This window comes from Excalfactoria chinensis, chromosome 3 (genome assembly GCF_039878825.1).
Source record: "Excalfactoria chinensis isolate bCotChi1 chromosome 3, bCotChi1.hap2, whole genome shotgun sequence".
In the NCBI taxonomy this organism is placed as follows: domain Eukaryota; kingdom Metazoa; phylum Chordata; class Aves; order Galliformes; family Phasianidae; genus Excalfactoria; species Excalfactoria chinensis.
Genome location: NC_092827.1, coordinates 95,885,124 through 95,898,325, shown reverse-complemented (window position 1 = coordinate 95,898,325; position 13,202 = coordinate 95,885,124). Strand labels below are relative to the sequence as shown.

The window sequence follows — 13,202 nt, the reverse complement described above, 5'->3', positions numbered from 1 at the left end:
TTAGGGACAACTGCTTTCACTTACCAGCATGGGATTACATGACCATGGCTCTTTGCTTTTCCCACACTTCTCGCTTCCAGGACAGGCAGCACTGAAATGTTATGTTCTCAACCTGCCTGTGAAGAAAATATCACAACTGTGGTGACAGAGAGACCAAATGTAATTGCACTGCCTACAGACAAGCTGTAGGTCGTCTTGTGGACTTGTTGCAAGGCACATCATGGTCTTCTGCCTTGCAAAACAACTCCTGTGGTCTGTGAGCTTTGGATGGTGCTGTGTAGAGCCAGGAGTTACACTCAGTGGTCTGTATGGATTTCTTCCAACTTGGGTTATTCTATGGCTACTTTCTGATCTGCATTAAAAAGGAGCAGACCACTGTCACCCATGGCTTTAACAAGAAGGTCGAATGTACTGATTATGAACCTCAACCTGTTCTTACTTGCCTTGGGCAGAATACTACATTTGGCCCAATACTTGGGTCATTGCAAACTGGGATGCTTTGCTGTGGAAATAATGAGATCTGAAGATGAACCACTGGCCCCACTTCTGCTTGAGGTAAAAATTGGGTTTTACTTCTCAGACTGGCAGACTGACAGCATCACATACATGTAAGTACGAAAATGGGTATTAAGAAGTCAGCACCCATCTAGACATGGGAATGTCTGTGTCAGCTCTCTGCAGTCTTTGCTCATTTTCGTTTGGAAGACTGAGTGGCATAATTTTCCGAAGGATCCCTATGAACAACAGTAGTTGGAACAAAACCATAAGCTAATCTTCTTATTTCAGCTCTAGCTGAAGGGAAGATTTGGGTTGGATATCAGGGGGAAGTTTTTACTGAGAGAGCAGTGAGGTGCTGGAACAGGCTGCCCAGAGAGGTTGTGGGTGCCCCATCACTGTAGGTGTCCAAGACCAGGTTGGGTGGGGCCCTGGGAAGCCTGGTCTAGTATTAGATATGGAAGCTGGCGGCCCTACCTGCAGCAGGGGGGTTGGAGCTTCATGATCCTTGAGATCCCTTCCAAGCCATTCTTTGAGGGTGTGTGTGTTACATGAGGTTACTCTGACTGAGGGGAATCCAAAGACCCTTCAACCTGATGGCTTCTTTCTACCAGCAGAACTCCACCAAGTAGCTGCAGTAGGGCTTGGGTCTGATCCCACGTCGTTAGGAAGAAAAGGAACTGTGTAATCATTATTACCCTTTTAAAACATTTTTAACCACAGCCTGCGAAGGCATGGCAGTGCTTTATCTGACGAGCATGTCACTATCTTTCATCAGCTGATTATAATCATCATCGAAGTTCCAGTTTGTCTGTTTTTCCCTTTTCTTTTTTACCATTGTGTTTTGTTTAACTTTCCCTAATGAGCCCAGTGAAAAGCAATTGTTCTAAATAAATCATGTGCGCTACAAAGCAGCATATCACAATTAGGTTTCCATTATACTTTAATTAGGCATTCCATTATTAAATTGATGTCTTTGGCTTCTTCCAGGTCCTCAGACTAATCCTGAAACAAATTCTTCTTTGTGGATAAATATTAGTCAGTCGTAATTAAAGACTATTCATAGGAGTTGCGGCTTTTCATTAAATCCCTTACTGATTAAGATGGCTCCCCCAAGTACTGGGCTGATTAAATTTAATGAGATTTGTCCACTTGTGTGTTGTGGTCTGGTGGAAACTGTTTTAGCACCAGGGGATTGGGAACAATACGTCCATATCTCTCAGGGCGCACGGCCATGGGTCTGCATGCCTGTTATATGCAGTGCCGTATGCTGTTGTGTTAGGGGGTCTATGTTTTATTTTGTTGGTCAGCGGGGGAAAAAAAGCTTGGAAATGGAATTAGTGGTATTAGAGTCGAATCTCAAGGGGTTACATTCCATTAAATAACTGAACGTATAAGGTTAGAGGCTCTGTTTTGTCGATTAATTCAAGAGGTTGCACTGGTTAATTGAAGCCCAAGCGCCTCCATGCCCTAGACTGATTCCACCTATTGTGGTGTATAGGTGAGCTTGTTTGTAAATATACCTCAGCTGCACATTTAGATCATAAAACACACATTCTTGGCAGAAGTTTCTCTAAAGGAAGTGTGTGAAATGTTTTCAGAGCAAAATCCTTGCCCTGGATTTTAAACAGGGTGGAGCATGTGGATAATATGGCCTTATTGTGTACGTATCAATCAGAATGAAGTTATAAGCCTAACGATTTTCTCTGTGCTGAAATCGTATCTTCTTGTCAGACTGCTGGTGCTGTTCTGCATTCCTTTTGCTTTGTGCACTGAAAGGAAAACAAACCACTGTGACCAAGAATGGCAATAGCACAGACCGGTGAGGCATGAAATGAGAGAGATTGGCTCAGGATGTCTGTAGAAACACTCCATTCAAATATTTGAGGTGGCTGCTAGCAGGTGTTTTTTCAGCGTCTAGTTTATATTCTATTTCTGTGGCAGGGTACATTTTCATCAATTACTTTGGATTGGTATGGGCCGTATCTGTAATGCTGGATCTCTCACAAGTCTGAATGTGTTTTGAGTTTCTTCTCCTGTATCCCAGATACAGCAGCTCTGGATGTGTCATCTAGCCTACCTGTAGCCTTGCTTCAAAATAAAGTGTATTTCTAATGCCAGGTTGCTCCAACTGGGAGCTCCTGGAGGCTCAGTGACCATGAGTGATGCTGGGGACAGTTTAAAGAGGGCAAGTTTGTCTAAAAGCAGGAGGTCACTGAGCAGCTAAAGAGTACTCTCTAGCGGCTGATTCTGGGTAGTGATAAGAACAGACAGCAGCATGCACTGAATTAACAGATTGTAGCAATTAAGAAGGGAGAAGAAGTAAGGGAAGGCAATTAAGCCGAACCTTTATCTTGATCATAGAAGAGATTGAATGTAATTTGGTAGAAGCCCTCGTTTATTTATTTATTGCTCCCATTGCAATACAGTTGGATGACGTGATGCTACTCACTGCCATTGTTCCATTGGCACAAACCAAGGGTCTGACCAGAAGTGACAGCTCCGTGGCATTCCTAAAAAGACAGGATACACTTTGATCCGTCATTACAGTGCAGCAGCTGCCACATCTGCTTTCTTCTGAATATCTGTGGTGAATTACTTTGCTCTAATCCTCACACTCCATCTCGTGCTGATTTTGCAATGACTTCACAAAGGGCAAGACCCAGAACTCCAGGTCAATCTGCAGGTCAGCTGAAGTCTAGTGTTCCTTCATGTAAAACAATAAGGAAAAAAGATTAAAAACTGTGAGAAAATAATGAGAAATTCCTGCTCTACATCCTGCCTAACCCTAGAATTATTTAAAAAAAAAAAAAAGTTGTTTGAAAAGAATATAAGCAAAAGGCTTTGGAAGATGTGGAGGAAATAAGTAACTTGAACAGGGAGATGGGGAAGGGCAACCCATTTAATGCTTGTATTTGAGTTAGGATGCTGAAAGCTACAGCGTGACACTTCATACATACTGCTGTTCCTGACAGCTTTAGGAACGTATCGCTTTTTATTCCCCAAACTCCCAGACTTTAAGCCAGCTGCATTGTTTACCTAGCAGCGATGTCCTGCAATTCTGAACATCATTGGTATGGCAGTTGTGTATGCAAACTGTTCCAGAGTGTTTTGTTTGACTGTTAACTCAGTGAGGCCAGTCGGCATGACAGTGGAAATTTCAGATGCAGCAGCTGAACTGTAGCAGGACTGGACTGCCTCCAGTAAGGATATGATTTTGGTTGTAGAGATTGATGCTGAATTCCATCGGTACTGCAGAGAGATTGCTCATCTAGGCTGAGAGCAAAGAAATGCACATGGATGGATTGCCACTTGCTCAGATTCTCAGGGATTTCAAATGCCTACTAAATAACAGAGAAATTAGGTGGATAGCCTGTTGTGTTACAAGATAAGAATCAGCTTGAGTTGTTTGTTCATGCATTATACATAGATGGGATGTATTTTAAGGATATATGTTACCTTGCTCTTGCTTAATTGTTACGACGCTTAGCTTTACTGAAGTACTTGTACGACTAATTGAACTTCTTTGGTTTTAACAAACAGCCAGACAGCTGTTCAGCTGTTTCCTGATGAATGTGTGTCGTTCTGCAAAGATCCCTTATGACAAGGCAGACTGCATGTGATGCTTCTAGAAGGATTTCACTGCAGTACAGTAAATTGACTCTATTTCAAACATAATTGTGATTTTCATGTCTGTTTGCCAGGAAATTCATGTTAAAGCTCAGTGGAGCTGATGAGTTACGTAGCAGGGCATCAGAGCCTGTCTCTTACACGAAACATCATTTACTCTACAAATAAGTAATAGCATACAATAAGCCTAGAAACAGTATGCTTTCTCCTTTCTAACATGTAACATGCCTTTGGAAACTGAATTTCATGTGTGTATGTGGAGTAAACATAAAGTGTGGGAAGCTGGGCAGGCAGGGGAATAAATATGGCATATTTGTTATCTGGATTTGATAAATATAGTTCAGGAATGACAGAGTAAAGAGTGGTGAGTCAGTTATGCCTGGTCATCCCTACTGACTGAAAATAACTTATTATTCCAACCCTTTTATCCCTTTCCTCCCTCCTCTCCACATATTTTGTATTTTATTAATAGCTCAGGCAGCTTTTGCTTTGCAGTTCCTAAATAACCCTTCAGATGCTGGGAGAGAAGACAGAAGGGCAGCTGCCATCTGACAGCCTTGCAGATGGAGCTTTGTGGTCAACGCATTCCCTATCATAATAGCTGGGTCCTTCACTTCCCCTGTACACTTCTTGTTCATAGAATCATAGAATTACTCAGGTTGGAAAAGACCTCAAAGATCATCAGGTCCAACCGCAGCCTAACCATAGTTCCCTAACTCTAACAACCCTCTGCTAAATCATATCTCTGAGCACCACATGTGCTCCCACACTGAACACACAGCAGATTAGGCTCTTGAAATCACTGGAATTGTGGTTGCAGCATTTCCCAGTAGTGATGCACAGCGTTTCAGACCTGACTTTGATAGCGGGTGGATCCCAAGGCCAATATCTGGAGAGATGGTGAGGTAGAGCTGGAGCTGTAAAATGCTGGTGTGTTGAAGTGTTGTGGAACAGGTAGGATTCAGCTCTGCTGCCTGTACTCTCAGTATGTTTAGATGATTCTAGAGCAATGTACAAGGTTGGTAGATCAGACTAGCACTGCCCAACCTATTTTATTTAACAGAACTGTATGGTCAAGAGGTAAAAACAGTTCCCTCCCCATTCAGACAACTTCAGTTAGTGATGTTTTTTTACATACTTCTGACACGTGGCATCAGACTGTAAAACTGTAGTTTGAATGTACTGAAGAAAACACAAGCTTGTGTAATGTATGCGGACATTTGGAGGATGTCCTTAGACCTCTTAATCTCTGTACTATCAAGTGAAAGGTGCTTTGGGATGGTTCCCAGCAGAGCTCTGCTCCCATGCACAGCACCCAGAGCACTGCTTCTTCCTGCTGCTGAGCAGAAAACCCAGCACGATCCCTTCCCTTGGCTTCCAGCTTCAGGGACAAGAGGTGCTGATGCCTGACCTCCATCTTCTCTGGGGGAAGGCCTCTGTATCTTCTTTTATCACAGCACCAATGTGCTGTAAGCACCAAAGGGATGACTGGAGTAAGAACTGGTAAGCAGGATCACTGTTCTCTGTTAATCAAGGTCATCATTATCCTTCTGTCTTTTTTTGTTTGCTTATTTGATTGCTGCATTTGGCCAAAAAAGATTTCCAATAGTTCCTGAGTTGAAAGTGATTTAGGCGAAGCGGGGTTGACACTGCTGCTTTAGAGAGGGCTGCCTGAAGTTTTAAATCTCAGCAAGGATGACGCTTCCCAGGAGAAGCTGTAAATTGTTGAATCTGCTCCATTTTGATACTCTGGAATCTATTTTTCTCAAAGAAAAATGACTGAAATCTCAGGAGCCCACACAGTAATATTTCAGAGTAAGCTGTTTTAGGTAGCTTTTGTTTTAATGTCCAGAAATGTATCTTTGTCTCAAAGCTAGCGTAAAACAATCAGATACTGAGCAACACAGGCAATCTGTTCTTCTCATTTCTAGCTCGGCTTTGATTATGTTTGTTTACAGATGCTGAGCTCCTCCTGCCTACTTTCCTAAGGAAATATATATAAATATATTGCGGATAAGGTTTTTTACACTAAGAGTGGTGAGGCACTGGCACAGGTTGCCCAGAGGGATGCTGGATGCCCAGTCCTTGGAGACACCAAGTCAGGCTGGATGTGGCTCTGAGCACCTGATGGAGCTGTAGGTATCTCTGTTCATTGCTGGAGAGTTGGAACAGATGGCCTTCAAGGATCCCTTCCAACTCAAACTATTCTGTGACATTGAAGGGAGGGTGAGAGAGCCAGCAGTGATATTTATGGAAGTCTGAAGATGTGCAAAGCATTCAGAGTTGTGCGATTATGGGATAGGTATGCTGCTCTGCAGGAGAAAGGAGTAGTTACACTGTGGTGGGAGACAGGAGGGACAAGGCCCAGGGTTTTTGTGTATTGGCCAGACTCTTCACAGAGCAGCTTAAGTTTATCATGACTATTTTGTTGTGAAAACACCTTAGCATACCACTCCCTGTTCTGACTCCCACCACTCATCAGCTCACTTGCTCTGTGATATACTACAGTTAAGAATAGCATCTTCTCTACTGAATTAACACAAGGGTAGTGACCATATAATCTTTGTGCGATTTAAGGTAGTGTCAGCGGTAAGTAAAGTGGGACAAAGTCCAGCTGCTTAGATCCTCACTAGGAGTGGAAATGGATAATAGCCACCGCTATTAATGTTGAGGAGACTCAGCTACCTGTTCACCTTCCAGACTGTTGAAAGCCTGAGTAGCCCATTACATGGATTTACCTCATTTTTGGCACAACGATGGTCATTTCAGTTTTTAAGAGCTGTTGCTCTGAATCATCATTTTGGCCCTCAAGTCACTGCTTATATAGATCTCACAGTGAGCTTGCTCAGCGTTGCTCCGTCCCAGGTATGAGCAAGAAAATGTCCTTGTCACTGGTGTGAATCATTGCTGAGGAATGAGCAGTGCTGGAGCTGTGGAGAGATCCGTACATTGCAGGGATGAGGGTGTGCAACCAGCCCTCTTCTTTGGGACTGTGTTCGTGGGCTGAGCACCACTTCTGGCAGTTTTCACCAACTGCAGCTTCAAATGTATTTGAAAGAAGCTTAAATTAGTTTAATCCTGGCTTTTTATTCAGGCTGCTTTTTCCCCTAGAAATGAAGCATTGTGCTGGCATTGGGTTTTTTAAGACGCATCATTAAAAGAATTCTAAATTTACCTGTGATATCTTTACTTTGAACCTAATAAGAGGCTCTTGGTTATAAGGCTTTATAATATTGGGTTGTGAGATAAAAGGCTGATCTGTGCACACACAAATGAGTGCAGGGACATAATAGCAAGCAGGGAAATCCCAAAACACAGAGAAACAGAGCCCTGTCCCAGCTCTTCCTAGGGTTGTCATGGGGCAGCCATCAGCCATGAGCTGGGGTGAACATCCATCACAGCGTGTCAATGGGGGAGGCTCCTGCCCATCACCTTGTAGACCAAGGGGGTTCACTCCTTGCGGGACTTTAGGGATCACTGTGGGATGCAGAGGGGAGCGTTTGGGAATTATACAGATTTGTGGGATGTTCAGGATCCAGCTATTGAAGCTGCTGTAGATATGAGTTGGATGCTGGAAAGATCAGATGGTGACAAGCTGGCTTCTAGAAGGACCAAAAGGTCCAACGCAGCTGAGTCCATCCCAGCAGCATAGGGTCTGGGGTCAGCTGAGACCAGGCTGTATGTATGTCTGTCTCTGCATAAAAAAGATGGAAATAAGGGCACCCTCACATCTATTGGGCTACTACACCCGACACTGTAACACAGAGTAAAAATTCTGATGGAAAAGCTGGTGTGGTGAGAGATTATGTCTTAACTTTTCCATTTCTTTTTTAAGGAAGGTATCGTTCTCTGATGTTGGTTTTCTCTTGGCTGTGATCCTGCTAAATTCTTCCTATGCCATCCATAGGTGGGGTGCCCAAAGCAACCAGCTATGCATTGTGGTTGCTTAAGCTAACGTTGCATATCAACATATCCTGGAATATCAATCACTTTGACTGGTGGACAGAGCATTTAAAGAGAAAAATAACAGTGCTTTTGTGCCATTCTGTCATCCCAACACAGAGATTGCAACATGTATTAATCATTCACCTTGTATTTATAGTTGCTAACAATAATCACAGATAAATTGTATAATCGTTCTTGAGCACAGTAGTAAGCTTTCTTTTTCTGAAGCGCTTCTGTAAAGTGTAGGACAAAATACTGTTCATAGGTTTAGCTCTGCAGAATGAAAGTAATGAGAATGTAAAGCCACTGAAACTCATGTGTTTGTCCTGAAGGGCTGGGCTGGCTACCTGACATTGTTGTCTTAATGGAGGTTTCGTAGTTAAATTAGATTTCAGATGCAACATTGTGAATATTATTTGATTTTCTCTGTCCTTGTCACCAGGACAGGCAGGTTCTTTGGGGATCCCTGGCAGTGACTGTCCACCGGGCTGTGGTTCTAATTAGAGATTTATTATTACATAAGAATGAAATGAACAAACAGCATAGCTCACTCTTTTGTTCAAGTGTGTAGTGTGAATCCAGCAGCTTCACTGCATGGAACAGATGGCAGGACATGCTTCTTTCAACAGCTGAAGAAAACTGATTGAAGTTTTCCACTTGCCTGCCTTGTCATGAAATTAAAGTTCCAGTCTGCCTTTTGTGTGCTTTTAAATATGTATGACCCAAACAAGGGACCTGTTGAGAGGCTCTGATGCTCTTGCATATGAGACCTGGTATTCTGGTCTTTTCCTTCCGATGTTTCAGTGCTTTCAGATGTGATAAATCTACCTTTGAAATAACCATAATTTCTTCTTGCATAAAATAGAGTTTAGTAGGTAAATTTGCATCTGGCTATTAAGAGAGGCTGGTTCAAGTTGGACGCACTGAGCAAATCACTTCATCATCATTTGCTTCGGTTTCCCTGTTTGTAACACAGTAAAAATAATGCTCACCCACTTGTGTGCAGCTCTTAGAGCTTTGCTCTGGATAGCTAATTTAGAAGCCTTAGTGTAAAGTAGACATTTTAGGATGTGGCAAAGTCCTGCTGAAAGTTATCAGTCAAAGAGTGCTCCAAATTCATAGGTGAGGAATAGAGGAATTCACAGACAGAAGTACATCTGTATGCTGAAGAAATGGGCTGCGTGAGTGTAGGGGATGTTTGCCCATTTAGAGTGCACAAAGTTTATTGCATTACGCTGCCTCTGCTCAGGTGCATGTGCCACAAGACACATGCCTGCAGACCACATTTACCATACAAATTCTCTGCTATTTACTTGCACACAGTCAGAAAATTTGCATCTTAAGCAAATTTGATGATAAATCACCTGTGTTTTGTATGCCAGCGATGCTAGTACATGCAGTGGGGGATTTCTGAACCAGGGACATCCATAAATCCCAGACATATTCCAAGCAAGTTTTCAAGCTAGGAAAGATAGCGGGATCAACCAAATGTGCACCTATAGTAAGAAGTATGTTAAAAACAATACTTTGACAGAGAGTTAATGAGATGTAGGAGACACAAATGCTTCTTTTATCAGAACAATCCAGTACTAGTCTGTTCCAATTCTTATGATGATGTGGGAGTTTGTGTAGAGCTTTGATATCCCAAGAACTTCTGCACATCCTGTAGAGTGATGGCAAACTGCCTGTTTAGCTTCAGAGACACAAATGACTGCAAGGTGAGTGAGACACTCAAGTAGCCCAGAGCACTTTTTACAGAAGCCTTTTTTTCATACAGGGATCTCAGGAAGACCAAACCTTTTCCAGGTTGCTCTTTAGAAACCCAAGACACAAAACTCTCTTGAGAGAGACCATTAAAATACACTACTGTTGTAAAATACCCTGAAGGACAGCATAGGGTTTTTTTTTCCTCTCCTCTATTGATAGTTGGAGTTGAACTTCAGATAAATCATTTTGAACAGGGCCATTGAAAGACTCTGTTCTTTTCCTGTCATTTTTGGAGCTGTGAAGAAGGAGAGCAAAAGGACGGGGAGAACAGAGCTGAGAAGAAGGTTATGGCTGCTTTTGCAAGAATTATCATCATCTATGAGAAAAAAAAAAGTCTTCATGTAGTGCAATTACAGACAGCATTTAGTCTCCAATTCTATTTTGCCCTGAGACAGCCAGCAAAATAGAAACAGCAACACAGGATAAATCACTGCTGGCAGAACTTAACAGTTATGCAATGTCCAGCGCACCAAGCACCTATTTTTAGATCATTTTTATACTAGCAGAATTTAGATTATGAAATCTGAAAAGAATGTCTAGTCAAAGGCTGAGGGCAAAGAAGATATTTAGAAGAGCACCCATGTAAAAATGGTTAGTATAAAGATAATACGGTTGTAAAACCAACTTTAGCAATACTGCTGTCTATTCGAGAGTGTTGGCTTGATCAGGCATGGCAATGAAGATCTGCTTTTCCATCAGTATTACTTTGAATTTCTAATCTACAGTTGCTTTTTAAATGGTTAACTCTGGACAGATAATGGTATATGGTTTACATAAAGCTCAGCTTCTCCACTGTTTGTACTGCGCTTTGTGTTAACCAGCTCTGGAACAAAGCAAGATGCAGCTCACCCCATTAGAGTACCAGCTGGTTGAATGTAAAGAACCGTGTTAGATGGAGTGCTCTGCAAAGCTGGCCAAGCTACAGAGAGGTTCCTCAGCCTTTGTCAGGCACCCTAGACTTTAATGAACCTAGTGGTAGTTACCTGGTGTGTTCTTCATGAATGTCCTCATGGATCTATGGTAAATTAGGGCTGTGTGTTCAGACGAAATATTTTGCTCTGTTCACAGGAGTACATAGTAGGTAATGTTTGATGAGTTCAAGATACGTTTGCAACATACGTGACTGTTTTGGAAATGTGTATCAGTGGATTAGTTGTGCAGACTCTGTTCTTCTTCCAAGATCAGGCTTGCATCTTCTCTCCTTCTGGTTTGACTTTATCCTCTTACTCCGTGTGTTGTAATTCTACATTAGTTTGTGCAAGGGAGTGTCGTTTTGTTTCCAAATGTTTTTGCTCAGGTTCAGAAGAGGTAACGAATGGGAAATCTCTGACCTCTCAACCTTTGGATTCCAGAATATAAAACAATCTGTATGTAGCTAACACATCTGTGGGATTCCTTCCACAATCTTGGCAGTTTTCGGTGCGCCTTGAAGCGAATTAGCATTCTAATTGTCGTATGGTCTGTATTGATCTTTTTCCCCAAATCTTTCTTCCAGGTAACAATCTTGATGCTATCCATGACATAACTGTGGCATACCCCCAAAACATTCCTCAGACGGAGAAGCACCTTTTGAATGGAAACTTCCCAAAGGAGATTCACTTTCACGTCCAGAGATACCCCATAGAGACAGTGCCCGCTACTAAGGAGGAGTTGCAGCTTTGGTGCCAGAAGCGTTGGGAAGAGAAAGAGGAGAGACTTCGACGCTTCTATGAAGGTGGAAAGTGCTTTGATGAGACGGGGCAAAGCATCATTCCCCCGTGTAAATCTGAGCTCAGGGTCCTCGCAGTCAAATGCATCTCACTCCTGTATTGGACGGTGTTCCCGATGGGTACGTTTGCACTGCTGTACCTGTACAGCTTTGCACGATGGTATTTTGCAGCCATGATAGTCATTTTTGTTGTGCAGCAAAAGATATTTGGTGGGCTGGAACTAATTGAACTCGCTTGTCATCAATATTTTAAAAGGCAACAAAAACATGACACAAAAATTAAAACGAAGTAGTTCTTGTGTAAAGAAGGGCATCGAAACGTGTGGCCTTGGGACGTACTGCAAGTTTTATGAGCAGAAAAGAAGTTTTGCATGAGAATTGTCTTTTACTATTGTCATTGTTTGCTAGACATTTGCACTTAATTCTGTGAGAAGAAAGAAAACCGTTAGTTATCACTGCGCGTGAAAATGAGTTTTTATCTCTGAATGTAATTTCAACATCGCTCTTGCAAGCAGCCTAGGGACTGCATTCTGCTGTAATTAAGAAACACGTTGCTGGATTATTGAACAATCAAAGGGGTGTTAATAAATACGATGTGCACTGAAAGTCCATGTACAAATCCCAGCTGTCCGGCTAAGAAAGACAGATGTGTTACTTCTGTATAATCATATTGTCATAAAGCACCGGATTTGAAGAGCTGCTATGGTTAACAGTGGTTTGATGGTAGGTGGAAGCTGGAGGAGGACGTTCCGCTTCTTTTTTTGCTATTTCAGGTAGTCACACACACTTCAAAATACTTTGACTTGAGCTTCTTCAGACGCTACTCAACCTACCCCGCTATTCAACCTGTTCTGCCGCAGTCAGTCAGAACTTAAAGGATTTTTAGGCCTGACAGTGTTTTGTTGTGGTCCAAGAAACAGTGCTGGCTTTGCCTCCAGTTAAGTCTTAACTGATTATTTAATAGATCTGTGCAGCTAAGTTGTGAGTTCCCACTGTTCATACTGGTCTGGTGTCTCTCTCAGCTGTGGGAGACGTGTTCCTACTGTAGTACGTAGAGCTGCAGGATAGGGGAGCTGGGTTTTGTTGTTTTATTGTTTGGTTTGTTTTTCTAGTAGAGGCAATAATATGTGTCTGTCTCTCGAGCGGCTGGTAAATGGTTTTACAAAGAGTCTCATTATAGACATTATTTGCTGTTGTTTTTTGTTTTTTTCTTTTTTTTTTTTTTTTTTTATTTGCTTTCACATTGCTTCTTTAGACATTTCAGCTGTCCAGATGCACAAAGATTGCCTCTTCTGTGCAAGCCAGCCAGACCTGCTGGAATGTATCCGATGCAATGGTTGTCTTTGTATGAGTGTTAAGAAGAGATGGGTTTCAGGCTATCGCAGCACAGGGAAATTGAGTTTCAGCCTCTTTTTGCAGAGTTATCTCGCATTGCCTGACTGCATCACTCCTATTCTGTACTACTTTATAGTTTTGTATTGTCCTGGGAGGCTCCCACTGTAACACATTTCCTTCTTTATATGATAGTAAGGGTTTCTGAATATCATGACATCCAAATTAAACTCTGACAATGCACTTTGCAATTGTAATGAATGTAATATCCACAGTAGAAGGTACAAACATTGCCAGCACTTAGGAGACACTTCAGGTTAGGCTT

At 42.2% G+C, this 13,202-nt stretch overlaps 1 protein-coding gene across 1 annotated transcript in view; it reads left to right on the top strand.

Moving 5' to 3' along the window:
* Positions 1-12,159, top strand: part of LCLAT1 (lysocardiolipin acyltransferase 1) — a 96,453-nt gene extending 84,294 nt beyond the window's left edge. Inside the window, exon 6 of the mRNA XM_072333468.1 lies at positions 11,333-12,159. Coding sequence (XP_072189569.1) covers positions 11,333-11,838 — 506 coding nt within the window. The 3' untranslated portion in view covers positions 11,839-12,159. The remainder of the gene's footprint in view (positions 1-11,332) is intronic.
* Positions 12,160-13,202: the final 1,043 nt, after the last annotated feature.